The 20,032-nt window shown below is 48.6% G+C and overlaps 1 protein-coding gene and 1 non-coding gene across 2 annotated transcripts; one reads left to right on the plus strand and one right to left on the minus strand.

Annotated features, from left to right (window-relative positions):
* Positions 1–4,065: 4,065 nt before the first annotated feature.
* Positions 4,066–4,139, minus strand: TRNAV-CAC (transfer RNA valine (anticodon CAC)). Its single transcript has one exon. It is a non-coding gene; the product is annotated as a tRNA-Val (tRNA).
* Positions 4,140–9,780: 5,641 nt separating this feature from the next.
* On the plus strand, positions 9,781–15,539 carry LOC123181088 (glycosyltransferase BC10). The gene is made up of 2 exons (XM_044593315.1): positions 9,781–10,646; positions 14,660–15,539. Exons 1-2 carry the CDS (start codon positions 9,885–9,887, stop codon positions 15,299–15,301), a joined length of 1,404 nt encoding a protein of 467 aa, XP_044449250.1. The 5' UTR covers positions 9,781–9,884; the 3' UTR covers positions 15,302–15,539.
* The last annotated feature ends 4,493 nt before the right edge of the window (positions 15,540–20,032 follow it).

Here is a 20,032-nt window from a genome sequence, read left to right on the forward strand (position 1 = left end):
TAGCTTAGCATTAGAACATTGCACGCAATATCCCATTAATGTTACAATCAGTATAACGGAACAGAAAAATCACATCTAATCCCATAAAAGATTACATTTGCCAAGTGCAATGTCTGAACTGATAGCAACATATGATTATTGACGAAAAAGGGTTTTTCCCCGCTTTATATATAAAGCAACCATCACCGAACAAACCAATACAAACACACACCCCACACTATACCTGGCCAAAACTCAGGCCGGCCCGGCCCGGGCTTCAGGCCGGGCCTAGCCAAGCCCGAGTCAAAAAACACAGGCCCGAGCCCGGCCCGGCCCGGCCATCAGGTATAAACACAACACAGTGTATAGTTAGTTTCCTCCAAAACATGCTGCGTCCCCTCCGTCACGCAGCAGCCCGGCGGTGCCGACGATGCCGCCAGGAGCCGCCTCAGCTTCTCTTTCGCGGAACAGAACCAGCCGGAGAGCATCATCGACCCGGCCGCCTCAGTCGTGACGGCCGGCAGCAGCAGCACTGCGCCGTCATCGTGTTTTTTGGAACACAAGCTGGTAATCGACGGTGCCAGAAGAAAAGAAACATCATTCCATTCGGGATTTGCTACTTGGAGCGTGGTTTAGGTAAAATGAGATGCACATCCTTCAGAGTTGGAACTCGGCGGGCGACAACTCTCTTGCGCATCATACTAAACACGAGCGAGAAACTTAAGCACGAGAGAAGAGAGGAAAGTAAAATTCAGATATGTTGAATTAATTTGGAAAGGCTTATGCATCATATTAATGCTATGAACTCCATATACCAAGCATCATGTTGAAACCACAATGAGTACTTACAATAGCTTAGCATTAGAACATTGCACGCAATATCCCATTAATGTTACAATCAGTATAACGGAACAGAAAAATCACATCTAATCCCATAAAAGATTACATTTGCCAAGTGCAATGTCTGAACTGATAGCAACATATGATTATTGACGAAAAAGGGTTTTTCCCCGCTTTATATATAAAGCAACCATCACCGAACAAACCAATACAAACACACACCCCACACTATACCTGGCCAAAACTCAGGCCGGCCCGGCCCGGGCTTCAGGCCGGGCCTAGCCAAGCCCGAGTCAAAAAACACAGGCCCGAGCCCGGCCCGGCCCGGCCATCAGGTATAAACACAACACAGTGTATAGTTAGTTTCCTCCAAAACATGCTGCGTCCCCTCCGTCACGCAGCAGCCCGGCGGTGCCGACGATGCCGCCAGGAGCCGCCTCAGCTTCTCTTTCGCGGAACAGAACCAGCCGGAGAGCATCATCGACCCGGCCGCCTCAGTCGTGACGGCCGGCAGCAGCAGCACTGCGCCGTCATCGTGTTTTTTGGAACACAAGCTGGTAATCGACGGTGCCAGAAGAAAAGAAACATCATTCCATTCGGGATTTGCTACTTGGAGCGTGGTTTAGGTAAAATGAGATGCACATCCTTCAGAGTTGGAACTCGGCGGGCGACAACTCTCTTGCGCATCATACTAAACACGAGCGAGAAACTTAAGCACGAGAGAAGAGAGGAAAGTAAAATTCAGATATGTTGAATTAATTTGGAAAGGCTTATGCATCATATTAATGCTATGAACTCCATATACCAAGCATCATGTTGAAACCACAATGAGTACTTACAATAGCTTAGCATTAGAACATTGCACGCAATATCCCATTAATGTTACAATCAGTATAACGGAACAGAAAAATCACATCTAATCCCATAAAAGATTACATTTGCCAAGTGCAATGTCTGAACTGATAGCAACATATGATTATTGACGAAAAAGGGTTTTTCCCCGCTTTATATATAAAGCAACCATCACCGAACAAACCAATACAAACACACACCCCACACTATACCTGGCCAAAACTCAGGCCGGCCCGGCCCGGGCTTCAGGCCGGGCCTAGCCAAGCCCGAGTCAAAAAACACAGGCCCGAGCCCGGCCCGGCCCGGCCATCAGGCCTGGTTTTTAGGCCCGAGCCCGGCCCAAAGCCGCCGGGCCTCGGGTCGGGCCTCTTTAGCAAATTGCAAAAACTACGGGACCGGGCCCGGCCCGGCCCGGCCTTCGGGCTCAAAATCTAGGCCCGAGCCCGGCCTGGGAGCAGCGTCAGGCCGGGCCGGGTCAGGATTTTTCGGGCCGAGCCGGGCTTCCCATGGCCAGGACTACCCCACACCAACACAACACACACACCCAAGGCTAGATACAAGGACGTTGAAAACAACAACACCACCCGAAACTACTGCAAGCAAACACCGGATGAAACAGCAAGCACTACCATGAAGTCGTCAGGGCCCTCAACCGTGGATGAGCCACCGCGGTGAGGAGAAACCGTGGATGACGAACAATGAGCTCCAAGGCGATGCCTTCAGGAAGGGAACGACACCGAGGCGCTGCCACCACCCAATCCAAGGATTAGGCTTTCCCCCGGAGCAGCATGGCGACAAGTGAGATATGGCGACGACGCCTTCAAGAATGGGACGATGCTAGAACGCCGCCGGCGGCGGCCTGACAAGTCAGAGCGGGTTTTCACCCAGGCCAACACTCACGTCACCAAATTGGGGTACGGACTACCGCACCACCGCCATTGAACGACACACCCCGACCACCATGCCGCCCACACGGCCATGGTGACCGGACAGCGCCTGAGCCGCGTTCTCCGCCCACGAGCACCCCGGCTACCACCATCAGGGCCGCTGCCCAAGCATCTGAGCCCAACCCTCGTCTACGGATACATCCGACCAAAAAGGGGCAGAAGACCCCTCCCTTCCATCCCAAAGTGGACACCTTGGCAGGGTTGGTGGCCTTGGCGGCCAGATCCGGGCCATGGGAACTCTGGCAGCCACACAATGCAGTCGCCAGATGCAACGAAGGGGCACCCCTGCCCCCTTCCCGAAGTCCCCTGCCACCTTCGGCAAGCCGACTTCGATCTTTGGATTTCTGCAACGGCAGAGCGGCGGGAAGGGATGCGGGGGCGGCGCCGGTTTAGTTGATTGGCGGACGGCGGCGAGGTGGGAGGAGTAGATAATACAGGGGCGGGGGTGCGGCGGTCGCGGATTTGAAGGCGACAACTGTGATTCGGGCGGCGATGGGGAGGGGGTGGTTTTACGGAGGCCGCACAAACACTCTATATTTGCAGCACTTGGAGTCCTTTTTCTGGGCTACCCAATTTTTTTCACAAAAAAAATATGATAGGGCAGTTGTTAGATCAGTCTTCGCCCCCCAAGTGCCCTAAAAACTGCTATGCCCTATTTAAGGGCTGTTATTGGAGATGCTCTAATATGAATTCATAAAAACCAAATCTCTTTCGTTATACTTATTCACCAAGACGGAGGTAGTACTTAAGTTTACATAAAGCAACTCAACACACCTGCGTAAAATAGAATAATGAACACTTTAGGTGCTCGTATTCTTATGGCATGCGCCACTTGGTCATATATTGTTGGTTTCATTTATTTCTAGCCCGTGGAACAGATTTTGAGATGACTATGGGCAAATCCGCAGTTAATGGTAGCTTGGCACTTTAAGGAATTGAAGGTGATACTTGAATTAACTGTATGGAGATAATCATGCAACAAAAATAATAGTTAGTCTCCATACAGTATTGCCTAATCAGTGTTCATCAAATGAATAATCATGCAACAAAAATAATAATTACATGATGCATGTTGTGTTTCGGTTAGGCTTTTGGGTGGCTGAGACTTGGTTTTAAAAGCATTCACGAGAAGTTGTGAGCATACTACATGTGAATTTGGTTAGTGAAAGATAATGTGTTTATCCTCCAAAGATAACGTAAATTTAGACGAAACCAATAACCTTGCTGGCCAACTGTGAGTAGTCCTATAAGTTCACTTTCCACATTATGCACATGGGCAAGTTGTTGTTGTTACTCCATATATTTGTGTTGACATAAAGACATATGAAAGTTTTTTTTTGACGGGATATGAAAGAAAATTTGACAGTGAGCCATGAGGAGATAGCTCTTGCAAACGAACTTTTTGCGCAACGTATCTAAGAGTCAAAGGAAAAGCAAAAGAGATGTATGTCTAAGCCCAGGTTCGAACTGGGGACCTTTAGTGTGTGAGACTAACGTGATAACCAACTGCACCACCCAGACATGTTAATACACATTGTCGAGCTCATTTATATATCTGGTGCAAGCACTCAGACGATCTGTATTGGTTATTAGCCTGTTAATTGCGTGTTTTGCTTCAGTGTAGTTCCCTCCAGAGAAAACAAATTTTGGCAAGGTGACCATGTTACAGGACATTTGTAAAAAAAAAAAACATGGCACAGGAAATTGACTTCAGTGTCATTGAGGTCGGTTGGCCTCACGAACGACGAAAATAATCTCTATTATTAAAGGGCAATCGAACGTCGTGATGGTTCGTCCTCATTCAACCTGCCCGCGCTAAAAGGGATCCAAGGGAACAACGCACGTTCGAGGACAGGAAAAAAACGAAACAACTCGCACGATCTCCAACTCCTTCCCCGACCTTCCGGTTTGTCTCTCCAGATATCTCTCCCCCAAACACAACCCATCCACATCCACACCCCATCTCCCACGACCACCCAGGCCCTCCATGTCCATCGATCGCGGCACTCTCCGGCGACCGCTCGACACCTCCTCTTCCGTGAACATGCCTCTCTCTACGATCATCTATTAGGTGCGCCCGACCCATTGACCTTTCGCCATGGCCGCCTCCGCGCGCACGACCGCTGCCGCAGCGGGCGTTCTCCATGTCGTGTCATGAGCTCTGAAGAGTCCGGCGGTGCCGTCACGTCGGCCTCTCTCGCCGCGATCCACGAGGTCATGGCACTCAGCATGCCCTCACCCCTCGGCTCCGCCTGCGGGTGGTCGTCGACGCCATCGCCAGCTGCTGCTTTGAGGCCGGAGTTGTGGCTGCCACCAAGGAGGCCATCTCGATGCGGATGCTGCAGGACGTGCCTGCACTACCCTGCCACCCCTACATTTCTGGACCAGTACATCTGCTCCGTCGTGAACACATGCTTCGTGTCATACAGGCCGCCGCACAGGGTGAGCTCCTGCAGCGGTTTAGGTATATATGTGCATCGCACAAGGGCAACTACAGTTTCTTGCAAGTTAAAGTAAACTGGATGGACTAATCTTCAGTTTCTCCACCAAGATATATTTTACTTCAACAAGAAAAAGTGCAGAAAAATCATATAGTGTTATTTTCTTGATGCGTTAAACATGCACAATCAATTTGGTCTGATGAGTCTATGTCAATTGAACTACCACTCGAATTATAGCAATTCCAAGCTTTTTTCTACAGCTGCAATTTGCTGACACAGTTGAGTTCTCTGGAAGTTTTGCGGCACACATAATTGATTTTGCCAATGTTAATCCCATTGTGCCTGTGATAACAAAGGTGAATTGTGTTTTCAAGTTCGTAGTACTGTTACTACTGTCAGACAACTAAAGTAGATGTTATGCATACTGACTGGGGTGTGGACTCTATTTTTTAAGGACAAAACTCAAGTGAGATTTTGCTTCCATGGGTCTTCATTCCTTTTACAATTATTTCGTCAAATCTTTACCGACAATTTGTTATTTCTCTTTGTGTGCGCATTGCCCTTAGCATCCATTTGACAAGTTAAAATTAACTGGTTGGCCTCATTAGGGTTATATCAGAGATTCTGCGGAAAAAGAAGTCAGCTTGTCATCTACTTACTGTCTCTACCTATGCTGATTGGGTGTTGACTTCTCACACATATCCCAACTACTTCTTCATTTTTTTCCCATCACTCATCAGACCCGAGATGTATATACACTGGTAAGCATTATTTACATGTACGACTAAGACATAAATATCACATCCTATTGTCTTGGTTAACAGCTTGTTTTTCAAAATGCAATTTCCAGCATGTCATTAGCCAAATTAGAAGTATATAAGGAGACTGTAAAAATGGTAATCTGATACGTTCATCACACTTTAAAATCAACAGAAAATTGAACAAATGCATTTGCATTTATAATCTGTTACCAAACAATGAGGTTCTCATATTGATGTGTTTTAATTTTATTTACGTCCAACTCAGGCTTCAACCGATCACTGATCTACTGATGTCCTTAAGCGACGTTTTTGAGCTATCTGGTAGCACGTACTGATCATTTCATCACTTTGTGGTGATGCAGGATGCACATCAGTGCCGCAAAACCCATGGTCACAATCATGTCTTTCACAGCCGGTGTGGTGTGCCTAAGGTTAAGCCACCACCAATGGAGGTGACATTTTTTTTGTGGAGGTCGATGGCGGTGGCACAAACGGCGAGCAGCTGGTAAAGTAAGGAAGGTCGTCATGAAGGTTGGTGTGCAAAAGTGCTTTGATTGCTTCTAGCACTAGGATGCAGATGCAGATGGTAGTGAATTATATATAACTTACAAGATTTTTTATAAAGATATTCATAGTAGCATTTTAGGAAATATGTAAACATACCTTCATTGTGTGCTCTATCGACATGTGAGCGAGTCAAATATAACTATAAGAGATTGCGTGCCTTGTAACTATAGTGAACAGTTAAAAAATTCTAGAAGAAATGAGGATTTTTTTTTACCTAAGGTTGTCGTGCATTGCACTTGCAAGCTTACTAGATGAAAAGTTGAGATTGTTGATTTTGCTGCTTGAAAGAGCTGAGTTCCAATAATGAATGGATTTGTTTCATGGTAAGAGTTATTTGTTTTAATGCGGATGGGGTGTTCTTTATCACCAAATTCCATGCTATTTGTTGCAGGCATTCCACTTGCTTTCCAATCATATTTGCACCACAACAATGTCACACTTATCAATGCAACATAGTGCTAGGCCTTGATTTAGTTGTTTTTATTTCAGATTTTAGTATGGAGCGACTAGGCCTTGATTCAGTTGTTTTTGTTTCATATTTTAATAGCTGAGCAATGGTGTGATTTTTTTTAAAAAATAAGGATAACCCCGCACCTCTACATCAGGACGATGCATGCAGTCATATATTATTAAAAGTGCATAATCCAGCAGCCGAATACTGTCGACCTTGAAATAAATTGGAAAACAAACCCTGAGGCCGTATACCTCGCGACAGTACCTTCCCCAGATAACTACTAATCCCTATGATACAAGACACAATATAAACAAAAATACACAACTCCTAGGCTACGCCTTCAAGAAGGAATCACTGCACGTGCGCCGATGATGGTGAGTCCACCACAAGGTTGAACTACGGATTCTCATCCCCAAATCCAAGCTTTAATCCACCGCCCCCAGCAAGGACACGACATAGCACGCGACGACATATTCCGGTCAAAGATCTTGTGTTCCACCGGAGTGCATAAACTTGTTGCTGAAGCTGTCTATGCCATCCGCCCTTATCCATCTACCGACACCTCGATAGACGGATACCTCTCGAGGAGACAACGGAAGACAAAGACGTCCCATACCGCCTGCCTGGCGCTGTCCCTCGACGGCGGAGGGGAAGGAGGGATGTGAACGAGGTGGCTGGGGTCCCCCCCCCCCCCCCCCCCCCCCCATCGCCTTGGAGGGGCGAGCGACGAGGGGGTACGAGGTGGCTTCTTTTACCTAACTTGCATCGTACGTGTAGATCTCCCCGCTCACAAAGTAGTGTGATGGAAATGGAACTAGATGCACAACCTAGAATTAAGCAGAAGAGTATAAGGAACAGATGGAGACGAGGCCATTTTCTTTATGTTTGCCTAGGATCTAAAGATCAATGATCATGTGTTAATATCCTTTGATTATTGATCAATTTCTATTTGTTTTTTTGTTTGTTCCGTGGCAACGCACGTGTATTATGCTAGTATGGAATAGGGGTGCTAACTATTCAGGCACAACTGGGGCATTCTGATGTGAACTTCTGCCCCCGGATACACCGCGGAGTAGGGGTACTATCCAGACACACACACTCAACTGGGGAAAGATGCTTGCGCTCTGCCACCGGTCGCTCTCACATTCCCATCCGTTTCAAAAGGCCGTCTTTCTCTTAAATTGCGTGTCAATTATTCAGGAAGTTAACTCTTCGGCCTTGCACTTGATCGTTCTCCACTCTTATGATGATTGCTGACATCCATGCCATGGCATACGGTTTCTCTTCTAGCAGCTTTAGTCATGTTTTATCGTATGTCAAATGTCACGGCTCATATTTTTAACTCGTTCGTCTGAGTTGTCGAATGCCTCCACTAGATCCGGCCTGGTGACCTCATCCATGCGCCCTTGGCAAGCCAATAAGCAAAACACCCATGGGGATTACCTTTTTCCTAGATGGTCTACGGATCTGAATGTAACTTTTATTTTTAGTGTTATTCGTACTGTCTTGACAAATGATGAACAGATTAGAAGTTTTTCTCCCGCGAAAAAAAGATCAAGATAGGCAAATGCTAAGGTAAGGCGCCAGGATCGATTTCCTGGACGATCGGCAGTAGACGTTCGAATCCTGGCGCCTGACCCGACATCGACGCGAAGTAGGGAACCGAGCGCTTGAGTGTTTTTTTTGCAGTGTGAGATAAATACAAGTACTGAAGCGAGCCGAAGGCGCGCCGTCATCATCGCCTTTCCATCACTGTAGCGAACAAACCTTGTCGTAGTAGACAACCGAGAAGTCCCCGTGCTAAGTCCTCACAGGACCAGCGCATCAGAGCAGTAACCATCGTTGATGAAGAAAGTCGTAGATCAGAAGGATCAAGCCTGTAAACACTTAAATGAAGATGAACAAAAACCAGATGAAACAGATCCATCGAAGACCAACCGACGAAATCTTGTAAGATCCGGCGAAGACACACGTCCACACGCCCTGCGACGATACTAGACGCATCATCGAAATGGCGGTAGAACGCGGGAGACATTATTCCTATCAAGGGACATCGCCGCCACGACACAGCCCCAACTGAGACGTTCAATCTAATGAGAACGGGAATTAGGTCCCTTTTGCCGGCGGGGGACCAAGATCCTCCGCGTCTCCATGGCCTATCGGCGATGGAGCGGGCCGGCGGCTTAGCTTGTAGAAGCGTCCCGTTGAAGAGTTCAAGGTTCAATTCCAATGAGCCATATGAGTTTGGATTTATTTTACTCGAAAAAACGAGTTTGGATTTATTTTAGACTTTTCTCGATACCGATTTATGATAGTACCCCACCGTGACGGGTTTAAACACACCCTAAGCATGCAGTCCAACTGTTCAGACGGTCGTTCGCTGCTGGCGCGCGTGCGTCAATTGGGAGGGGCGAGGAAAGGAGTCGGGCTCTGTGGTTCAAATGCAAGGCAAGAACCGAGCGACGAGGAATCCAGAAGCAGACACGACGACCAAGTCATCTCCCGGTGGCCCCAGCGAAGCTCATTCCTTTCCCCCACCCCCGGTCCAATTCGGCAGCCGGCTGCCCGCCCCCGAAGATTCCTCCCACCAACACTATTCACAATTTTTTTTATTCGATTCAAAAATACAAATTTGTTCATTTACTAGTACTCCCTCCGTTCCAAAATATAGCGCGCCCACGCTTTTCGAGGTTCAACTTTGACCATAAATTTAACCCACGAGACCGACTGCGGCGGCATCAAAAATTATATAATTAAAAACTTTTTTTGAATACGAATTCATTGGTATAATTTTTTCGCCCGCCGCAGTCGGTCTTGTTGATTAAATTAATGGTCAAAGTTGAAGCACGGAAACCAAGGACGCGCTATATTTTGGAACGGAGGGAGTACAATATAAGCCCCCGTGAATGGCGACCGCCCGGCCCCAGACGCCGCCCCCGCCGGCCCGCCTTCGTGAACCCGCAGCGATCCGTCCACCCCTTCGTCTCCCGCGAGACACAGAGCTTGCCACTAGGCAGGCGGGCAGGCGGGCGGGCGGGCGGCCATGAGCGCGAAGAGCAACCATAAGCAGCAGCAGCAGGCGCGGATGGTGGCGGCGGCCATGTCGACCCCGTGCTCCATCAAGCCCCTGCTCGTCGCCATCCCCCTCGCCCTCGGCTTCGCGCTCGGCATCGTCGCCACGCTCTCCCTCATGGGCTCGTCGGCGTCCTCGGCTCTACCAGGCGCCGCCCTCGAGCTCTTCTTCCCGTCGCCCCCCGTCAACGTGTCCACCCAGGTGCGGTCGCGTCGGCCACGGCGGCCGGTGCAGGTGCAGCCTCAGGCGGCACCGGCAGTCAGCGCCTCGTCCCCGCCGCCGCCGCCGCCCGTGGCCGACGCCGGCGTTAATAAGCATGCGGCTCTGCCAGCACAACGACGACGGGCGGCACCAGCAGCCGGCGTCTCGTCTCCGCCGTCGCCGCCGCTGGCTGATGCCGGCAGCGACGACAAGCGTCCGGTTCTGCCTGTGAATGCGACCACTGCTGATGAGGAGCAGGGTGAAGGGACGGTGGTCGACGACGACGAGCGGCTGCTGGCGCTGGCGGCGGCGGCGCCGAGGGCGGTGCGCGTGGGGGCGGGGGCCGCGCCCAAGGTGGCGTTCCTGTTCCTGGCCAAGTGGGGCCTGCCGATGGCGCCGCTGTGGGAGCGCTTCTTCGAGGGCCACCGCGGGCTCTACTCCGTCTACGTCCACACCGACCCGGCCTTCAACGCCTCCGCCGCCGCCCCGGACAGCGGCTCCGCCTTCCACCGCCGACACATCCCCAGCAAGGTACGTACTACGTCTACACACGTGCACATCAGCATCACGATCGCATGTACGCCCACTGGAATCGATGTCTAGCTTATCTTCCTGCTCGGTTTTTGGTAAAACAACAACCCGTAGCAGTAGTCGATTTCTTGGATGCATGAATTTGCACGGCGGCATTTCTCACTCCACGGCATTGACGCGCCCTCCACATGCTATGCTTTCAAAATGCTTGCACCATGCATGCATGCATGTATTGACCCGCTAATTCGGTCCTGATTTCACACGAAAAGTGAGACGTCTAGTTTGACACGAGATGAAGGAGTGTGTCGTCGTTCTCCAAGGAGAAGGATAGGAAAGTCCATCTGAGCCAGCTAGGTGTCAGGAGGAGATGGCTTTGGTATCATCACTGTGTGTGCTCCGTCCTGTGTCTTGGCTGCGCACGCGATGTGCCAGTGGTTGATTGGCTCCATCGACGCGGTCACATGGGAAGTGCGGAGTTCCACACGGGGCGCGAGATCGCGCGATGCATTCCAAGATGCTGGAGAACGACGCTTTCGTTTCTGTCTTTCCCTTTTGTTTTTCTTGTCAAAATTGTTATTTCAAATTACACACCGCTGGCGTTTTTAGGTTAGTCATAGTGAAGAGTAACTTAGACTAGTGTCATGCGTATGATACTAGTTTATGTTACTATCTCCATAGTGCTGCATTTATTAGCTTATAGACTCAACATTTCTTGAGAAGCGCTATGTGATGGTAACATAATATGTTACTCTAAACACCTCTCTCTTCATTAACTAGCTGCAAATTTATCTTGGAATATGTTATGTTACTAGCTAACTTACTCCCACTATGACTAGCCTTAACCGTTTTTTTACTTCTTGAGGATGAAAAACGTATTTTTTTAACAATTATATTACACCATTGTACTATTTTGTAGAAATATTAATTAGAATGTAGATGCACACGGCTCACTCACACCACCACACACTCACACTCGCACAATGCTTACTGAAATCCTCTACTACGTATTACACAATTCAAAATGGTTAATATTTGTCTGATTACACTATTCTAGTCCTCTACTGTTAGCCAATCTAAAATTATTATCTGCTGCTTTGCTTAATTAGACCAGTACTATCTCGTTAATCCCCAGAACCCCTCCACTATGTCACATCACGTGCACGACGTCCCTCGATCGCTTCGTCGGCCGACCTCGATTATCACCCAGCCAACAACAACAACACGTAAAGCTGGTTATAATGGGCAAGAACATAGTCTAGTAATTTACACACTTCCCTAGATTATGTTACTACCTCCACAGTGGGTAGGAACATCTATGTAGTGTCATGCAATAATGTATTTATTAGATTATAGACTCATTATTTCTTGAAGTGTGTGATGTTTCGGTAACTTAACTAGTTACTACAAGCACCTTTCTTTTCATTAAATATGTGACATATAAGTAAAGTTGTATTGGAGTATGTGATATTACTCCTAAGTTCCTTCCCATTGTGACCAGCCTAAAGCACTATCACAGCGCGCACGCAGCGGCCTCACGGCACTCACGTGGGCCTGACTTCGTCGCCATCAACCTCTCCGACAACCCCACAGTTGCACAGACAGAATCACTTGGACGGACGGACATTTTGACAAACCTCTTTCGCTTGGTACGTTCTCTCATTTTCAATGTGGACATGTTGCAATGGTCTCGCCACAAGCCCACAACCATAGTGGCCCATGTACTACGGCTCCATCATTTATGCAAACGAAGCCAAAATTGTAGGAGAGTGGGCGGTCGTTGTCCCACTGCTCAACATCGAAGCCATACCTTTCTTGCATGGCATGCCTCGTGATCATCGACCTCCCTATCGCCATCAGCGCACAGGGCGCCAGCTGCTTCAGGGCAATTCACGCGGCCTTCCAAGTTGTCACCAGACTCGAGCTCGTCAAAGGCGAAACCGGAAGGCGATTGATCGACAATATACCATGCGTTAGAGCATCTACTACAACCGGGCGTCTCCAACACCCTCAAACGCCCGGACGTACGACCCGATCACTGGCTCATAAAAAAAAGCGATCCAAATGAACGCCTCAGACCGGCCTCGAACGTGTAGGTTGACAGGCATCCCTAATATCTAGCTTAAATCTGGGGGAGGATATGGGGTGGCTCAGGCGCGACTGAACATGACTGTCATATCGGATTCGGCTCACATGTATTCGTTCTCATCTGCTACTTGGACCAAACCCTAACCACTCCACTCACTCCACTTCGTTACCAGCTCCTGTCCGGCGAGCTCAGGACTTCTCCGGCATGGCAAGCAGCGGATCCGAATCCTACACATCTCGATTTATTGACCGGGAACTTGTCCCATGTGGCCCCGAGGAGGAGACGGCCGTCCACAGTGTGCTCCGCGCGCCTGCGAGGAGAGCGCCCGACAGTTGTCAGACTCGCTCCGGCGGGAACCCATCACGTCCGCCCAAGTGGGACTTGGATCCGGTGAGATGTGTGTAGCCGCTGGCTCGCCAGAGGCGGTGCGTTCCGCCTGGCGTCCGAATGTCATGGCAGAGGCGCAACCGCTTGTTTGGCGCTCTGACTCGATGTCCATCATCTATGGTCCGTCTACCGAGTGTATGGCGCGGCATGCCCGCCGTGAGAGGCAGAGGGTGCGGGAGGCCACGACAACCCTCTCGACGGATGTTGCCAAGCCGGAGTCGCACTCTCCGACGTTGTAACCGCGTCGTGATGGACGCGGCCGGCTTTGGCCATGATGGATCCATCACCCATCTCATGTCGATCGGCAACGTGCAGGCGACGGGTTCCGGTGAGGAAGAGTAGGGCATGGGAGGCGACGGCGCTCGAGTCCCGTGAGCTGATTTGTGTCTCATGTTCTACTCTACCTCGCCGGCGATCGGGGCAATACTTTGAAGGGCGTAGCCGGCTATCGGACATGGACAAGTGGGGTCGGACAAGCTCCGTTTAGAATAATATTTACGTACATGTCATTGTATGGATTTGAGATTTCGTATTGAGGTATACGATTGTAAAAATGCAAATTTAAGCTTTAATTGGTCACTGTCTGCGAACGGCTCTGCAGGCGTTTGAGGGCCGGATTTGTGTATCCGGCTGTAGATCCTCTTATACGGTGAACTAGATGCCTGACATACAAATTAGCCTGTACTACCAGTAAACATGCAAACCTAGGCGCATAGTATAGATCCCGAGAAGAATTATCTTGGGCACTTTGCGTATGGGGACAGTGACAATGCATACGTACCCTTTTCTAGTAAATCTTTCCTCCTGAAAGAAAAGAATATCTTGTGCACTTTGCGTATGCATGCATGTCTTGGGCCTTGAGAATCTTCTTAGTTAATTACTCTCATCTCCCGTAGCTGACGTATGGATGTATACAAAAAAAAAACCGTATGCATGTGTACACGGGCCTAGAGAATTAATCACCTTAATTTTGCACGATAAATGTTCAAAGGGGTTAAATCATAGAACTATTATATGCTGGACTTAAACACCATCCACAGTATGAAAAAATACTTTATTTTTCACTCGAATGTGCTAATAAAATCTTGTGAAATTCTGATGTTTTTACAATATTACTTGAAATATTGTACTAGTATTGATCTCACATGTTGAAGCACAGCAACAACGTTTGATTGCGTGTATTCTAGGACATCATCTAGTAGTTAGGATACAAATGGCATTTCTTTTTTAAAAGAACTTCCCCTTCTATTTTACTTAACTGAAACAACTGTCTTTTTTGTGTGTGACTAAACTGAAACCATTGTTTTTGCCTACAGGGCCACACAAAAAACTCTTTGCCTACAGAACAAGAAAAATAGAACCACCAAACTAGCTACAAATTACAAGAGTCATACCTTAAAAAAAACAGAGTCATACATCATATAGTGTATGAAGTTATTTTGACTACAGATCATCATATCATGATATATTGTTGAAGAGAGCTTATAGTATTTATAATCATACAATTTCATTAAACATGCTGCCATTCTTATACAAACAGGAGGTAAAATGGGGCCACATAAGCATGGTGGAAGCTGAACGGCGTCTCCTGGCACACGCACTGTTGGACCACTCCAACTCCCGCTTCATCCTCTTGTCGGAGTCACACGTCCCACTCTTTGACTTCCCCACCGTCTACTCCTACCTCACCAACTCCACCAAGGTGTACATGGAGTCCTATGACGAGCCGGGAGGGACGGGCCGGGGCCGATACAAGCGTGGCATGGCACCCACCATCACCCCTTGGCAGTGGCGGAAGGGCTCACAGTGGTTCGAGATGGACCGTGCCCTTGCCATTGACATCGTTGCCGACAACGTCTACTTTCCGGTCTTCAAAAAGTTCTGCAAGCGCAACTGCTACACCGACGAGCACTACATTCCGACATTCCTCCACATCCGCCACCCTGAGGTGGCCGCCAGACGAACTGTGACGTGGGTTGACTGGTCCCATGGCGGGCCCCACCCGTCAAGGTTCACGAGGATGGAGGTCACGGTGGACTTCCTGCGGTGGCTCAGGGGCGGGACGACATGTGAGTACAATGGGAGGACCACCACCGTCTGCTTCCTATTCGCGAGGAAGTTCCTGCCCAACTCGCTCACCCGCTTCTTGAGATTCGCGCCAAAGGTGATGGGCTTTGGCTGAAGGATCGATGCATATACGGGACTAGACAAAGAACAATTCAACTTTTAATTTTTTAGTAGGATACATTATCGCACAATTCTTTGACTAATGTTCACGTTTTTGTAAAGCAGCTCTCTATACTATGTATACTTAAGGATATACGTTCATTTTCTCTAATCCATCCTTTTAGAATTCATTTTGTAATAGCCAATGTACATAACTGTCTCCACAAATTTGAGCCCTCGGGCAAAATGTAAAGTGGGGCTCTGAAAATTGAAAAAATTCATATGACTATAAATCATACTCTCTCTTAATAACATAACTTCAAAATGTGCTACTTCATACAATATTTATAAGTATATCAAATATTAATGCTAAATTAGTAAAGGTCAGTACTTAAACCAATAAATTGACCTCCTGTTCTACCGGAAAACACAATCTGTCTAGTATTTCTGGAAATGAAATCTTCAATTATAAGTTTATAACTCCGTAATTAATCTTCTCCCACACATCATTTTCACATGCCATTGCCACCAATCCATTGAGTATTTCTTGTAGGTGGTATGGTGGATATTGGTTTGAGGTTGTATGTCTTCCTGTAATTTGTGTACTTTTTCTTCCGTCTTAATGAAATGACGCGCAATTCTCTTAAGTCTTTGGTAAAATGTAGAACTTGCCATGAGACGTCATAATTAGGAATATGACCACCTCCTCCTCCGGCGGACCCTAACCCGAAAGAGCTTGTGTTCCTATGTCATATGGAATAAAGTAATAGTTGAAGTTATCAGTCCATTTTGAGGCGGCCCTCTCTGCTAGGATGCTTAATGTGGATAACCACGTAAGGCAAAGCAAAGTGGTACATTTTTTATGTTTTGATTTCTCTTAATGTCAATGCTCAAGTCGCGTGTGCATTATTTTCGTAGCAAGTTAAATTTGAGTGCTTTAGGAGTTATGTTGTTTCTCTAGTCATGTATCTCTAATTATGTTCCGACGCAATGCTAGCACAGTTTTTATCACAAAATTCATGGCTTTCCGCTGTAATTTGGTAGTAGCTAGTGCTGCAAAACAGCAAGTGCACATAAAGTTTATACTCTTTCCAGAAGAAGTCCATTTGTTGCTAGTATGGTGTCTCACCTTTTGGATACGTGAGACTCAATTGAACAACATATAAATAGTAGTCAAAAACACGCACGAGGAGAAGGAGAAGGTGGTTAAGGAGAAGGTGGTTCATGACCACTTCTCCGCTATGCTGCAAAAGAAGCCTCGACCGCATAGCGACCTTAACTGGAACAACATAAATTTCAATCAGTGCGATCTGTCCAGCCTGGATAAACCGTTCAGCGAGCATGAGGCCCTTGACGCCATAGAGACATGCCCAAGGATAAAGCCCCGGGGCCGGATGGCTTTACGGGGGCCTTTTTCAAGGCTTCTTGGGAGGTCATTAAGGCGGACATCATGGCTGTGGTCAATAGTTTTGCCGACCTACGTTCTGAGCACTTCCAATGGGTGAATACGGCTAACGTAGTTCTCCTTCCCAAGAAAGATGGGGTGGAGAGCATCTCTGACTTCAGACCAATCAGCCTCATCCATGCGGTGGCTAAGATTGTGGCCAAGATGATGGCAACTCGGTTAGCGCCATTCATGCACACTCTGATATCCCGTAGCCAGAGCGCCTTCATCAAGTCCAGAAGCATCCACGATAATTTTATGTACGTGCGCAACCTTGCTCGGCGGATGCACCGGTTAAAGAAGCCTACCCTCCTCTTCAAGCTAGACATAAAAAAGGCTTTTGATTCTGTCAGATGGGACTACTTGCTCAGCCTTCTCAGTCGGCGCGGTTTCCCGACACGGTTCAGAGATATGCTCACCGCCCTGCTGCGGTCGTCCTCATCCAGAGTCCTTCTCAATGGGATTCCGGGTGAGCCTATGTGGCACGGTGTGGGCCTCCGGCAGGGAGAGCCGCTATCCCCCCTTCTATTTGTCCTGGCCATTGACCCTATCCAGAGCATTCTCGACACCGCCACAAGACAGGGCAAGCTACACCGGATAGGGGGCAGGGCCACCTGCATGCGCTCCTCGCTATATGCCGATGATGCCGCCATATTTGTGGCGCCTTTCAAGGAGGACATCCAGCAATTAACCTCCATCCTGGCTGGGTTTGGCGAAGTCACTAGTCTCACAACGAACCTCGAAAAGAGCTCGGTGGTTCCTATTAGTTGCAGCGGCATTGACCTGGATGCCGTTCTTGAGTGCTTTACGGCCAAGCGTGCTACTTTCCCAATGCGCTACCTCGGCCTCCCGCTGTCCGTTCACCGGCTCGGGAAAATTGATCTTCAACACTTGGTAGACAAAGCTGCAGGGAGCTTGGTTCCTTGGCAGGGCCGGTTCATCACGGCGGCTGGGCGAACCGAGTTGGTTAGATCGGTGACCACCTCCCAGGCCACTTTCCATGCCACAGCGATTAAACTTCCTGAGAGTACTCTGAGCAATCTCAATAAGCTCGAGAGGGCCTTCCTTTGGGCGGGAGCGGAGAAGGTCTCTGGCGGGCAATGCAAGGTCAACTGGAAGGCCGTGTGCAGACCAAAGAGCCTTGGCGGCCTGGGAGTCCTCGACCTTCACTTATATGCGAGAGCTTTGCGCCTGAGATGGCTATGGTATGAATGGAAGGAACCCGATAGACCATGGGTCGGCTTGGGAAACCCATGCGACTCCATGGACAGAGAGCTCTTCTATGCGGCGACTACTATCACCGTGGGGGATGGTCGGATGGCGCATTTCTGGCACTCACCGTGGCTAGAAGGAAAGAAACCCAAGGACATCGCCCCGCTCGTGTTCGCGAGCTCATCCAACAAGAATAAATCTGTAAAGGAGGCCACGCAGGATCAAAATTGGGTGCACTGGATTAAAATGGAGGATGGGCTTTTAGTTGACCATATTGCACAGTTCTGCACGCTTTGGGAGAAGCTCAGCCAAGTTGAACTTCGAGATGACCTGGCCGATGACATAAAGTGGAACCTCACGACCAATGGCACATATTCGTCCGCCTTGGCCTACAAGGTGCAATTCGAAGGGGCGGTGGCAACCAACATGAAGAAAGTGATATGGGGAAACTGGGTACCCCCAAGTGCAAGTTTTTCGCGTGGCTCATCAACAAGAACAGGGTTTGGACGGCAGACCGGCTACAACGGCAAGGGTGGCCAAATTGCAATTTATGCCAACTATGCAAAAGGGAGCCGGAGACGACGGCACACATTATGTTCCAGTGTAGGTTCTCCATGCGCATTTGGAATGCGGTGAGATGTTGGCTTGACACGCCGGAGCTCGACACCGCCAATTGGGTTGGAATCTCTTCGGTCCATGAGTGGTGGACTAGAACGATCCTTGGCCGCGGACACCGGAGGAAGACGATCTCTTCGCTTGTAATGCTAGTCTCTTGGGAGATTTGGAAAGAGAGATACGCGAGGGTGTTCCAAAAGAAATCCTCAATGCCAACCACGGTGCTAGAGAGCATCAAGGTGGAGGCCAGGAATTGGGTTCTGGCCGGGGCTAAATACACTTGGGATCCTTGATGCCGTGAGAGTAGTCCGTTTTGTTTTCGCATTTGTTGAGGAGTAATGACCCTCATTAAGTCTTTGTTCTATACTCCTTTATTAATGAGATGAAGCAAAGCATTTGCCTCCGTTTCAAAATAATAATAATTAAAGATGCGTCTGCGCTAATAACATGACAGCAATTTTCTCTCGATATCTTGAGCTTACGGAGCTAGATGCAGACTACGCCTGAAACTGTGCTATGTTAAGTGATAAACTTTTATGATTTTCTATGCTTTGCATGAAGAAATTATAAAGGGAGTTGTTTCTAGGCCTGGGGCTATAGCCCTAGCTGCCCCAGGCCTGTCTCCGCCACTGAGCTTACGGGCCTCTGTCCAGTTGAGGTCTCGGCATGTTTCTTGTGGAGCTATGTTCAGTGTATACTTGCGATTCAACAAGAACTAGCAAGAGATCCACTTAAAGGAAAGTTTGTTTTGCTTGCGGCCGGCCCACTTCCAAAGAAAAGTCAGGCTGGTCACTGACGATTTCGTCAGGTCTTATGACCCGACAAAGTCGTGAATCTTTGTGAGTAATACATTCACGTAAAAAGAACATGACAGCATTTTTTTATTATTCTAAGAAGAATTACATAATGCAATTTGGTGACAAAACCGACGCAAGTAACAAAACCGAAATTGGCAGAGGTTTCTTTTGCTGCTCTATCTACAGATCGCTAGGAAGCACCCAGAATGCTCTATCTGATACCGCCGGAGCTTCATCAAGTTTCTGCAACTCTGTGCTTCCATCCTTCACGTCAAACACCTGCAATGTTTTCCGGTGACGGTCCGGGAAATAGACGCAGTCCTGTCGCAAACCACAGCTGCCGTCGCCGGAGAGCGAGGCGCCAAATTCATAGATGGACAGGAGGAACGTGCAGCCGCCGAGGTCGTCCACTTCGCGCCATTGCCGCTTCGAGAAATCCATCCTGTGAACGGTGGCGCCATGGTACGGCTCCGAGGCATGGACGCCGAACAGGCGTATCATATAGAGCTGGTCACTAGATTCCACCAAGAAAACGCTCCCATGACACATACCAATGGTATCCTCGACGGCGATCGAGGTGAAGACCGGAGCAGAAAGGCCGCCGCAGAAGTCGATCACATCGAGGCTGGTCGACGTGCTGTTGAAGTAAAACTTTCCGCGGCACGCCGCGATCGGGCAT

The sequence above is a fragment of the Triticum aestivum genome, chromosome 1A (assembly GCF_018294505.1).
Source record: "Triticum aestivum cultivar Chinese Spring chromosome 1A, IWGSC CS RefSeq v2.1, whole genome shotgun sequence".
NCBI classification, from domain to species: Eukaryota; Viridiplantae; Streptophyta; class Magnoliopsida; order Poales; family Poaceae; genus Triticum; species Triticum aestivum.

Bases quoted from the DNA above. Each gene is read 5' to 3' on its own strand.
- LOC123181088 (XM_044593315.1), top strand. From the start codon at position 9,885: ATGAGCGCGAAGAGCAACCATAAGCAGCAGCAGCAGGCGCGGATGGTG. The intron at 10,647-14,659 runs GTACGTACTACG...TTATACAAACAG, and splicing joins GCCGACACATCCCCAGCAAG to GAGGTAAAATGGGGCCACAT.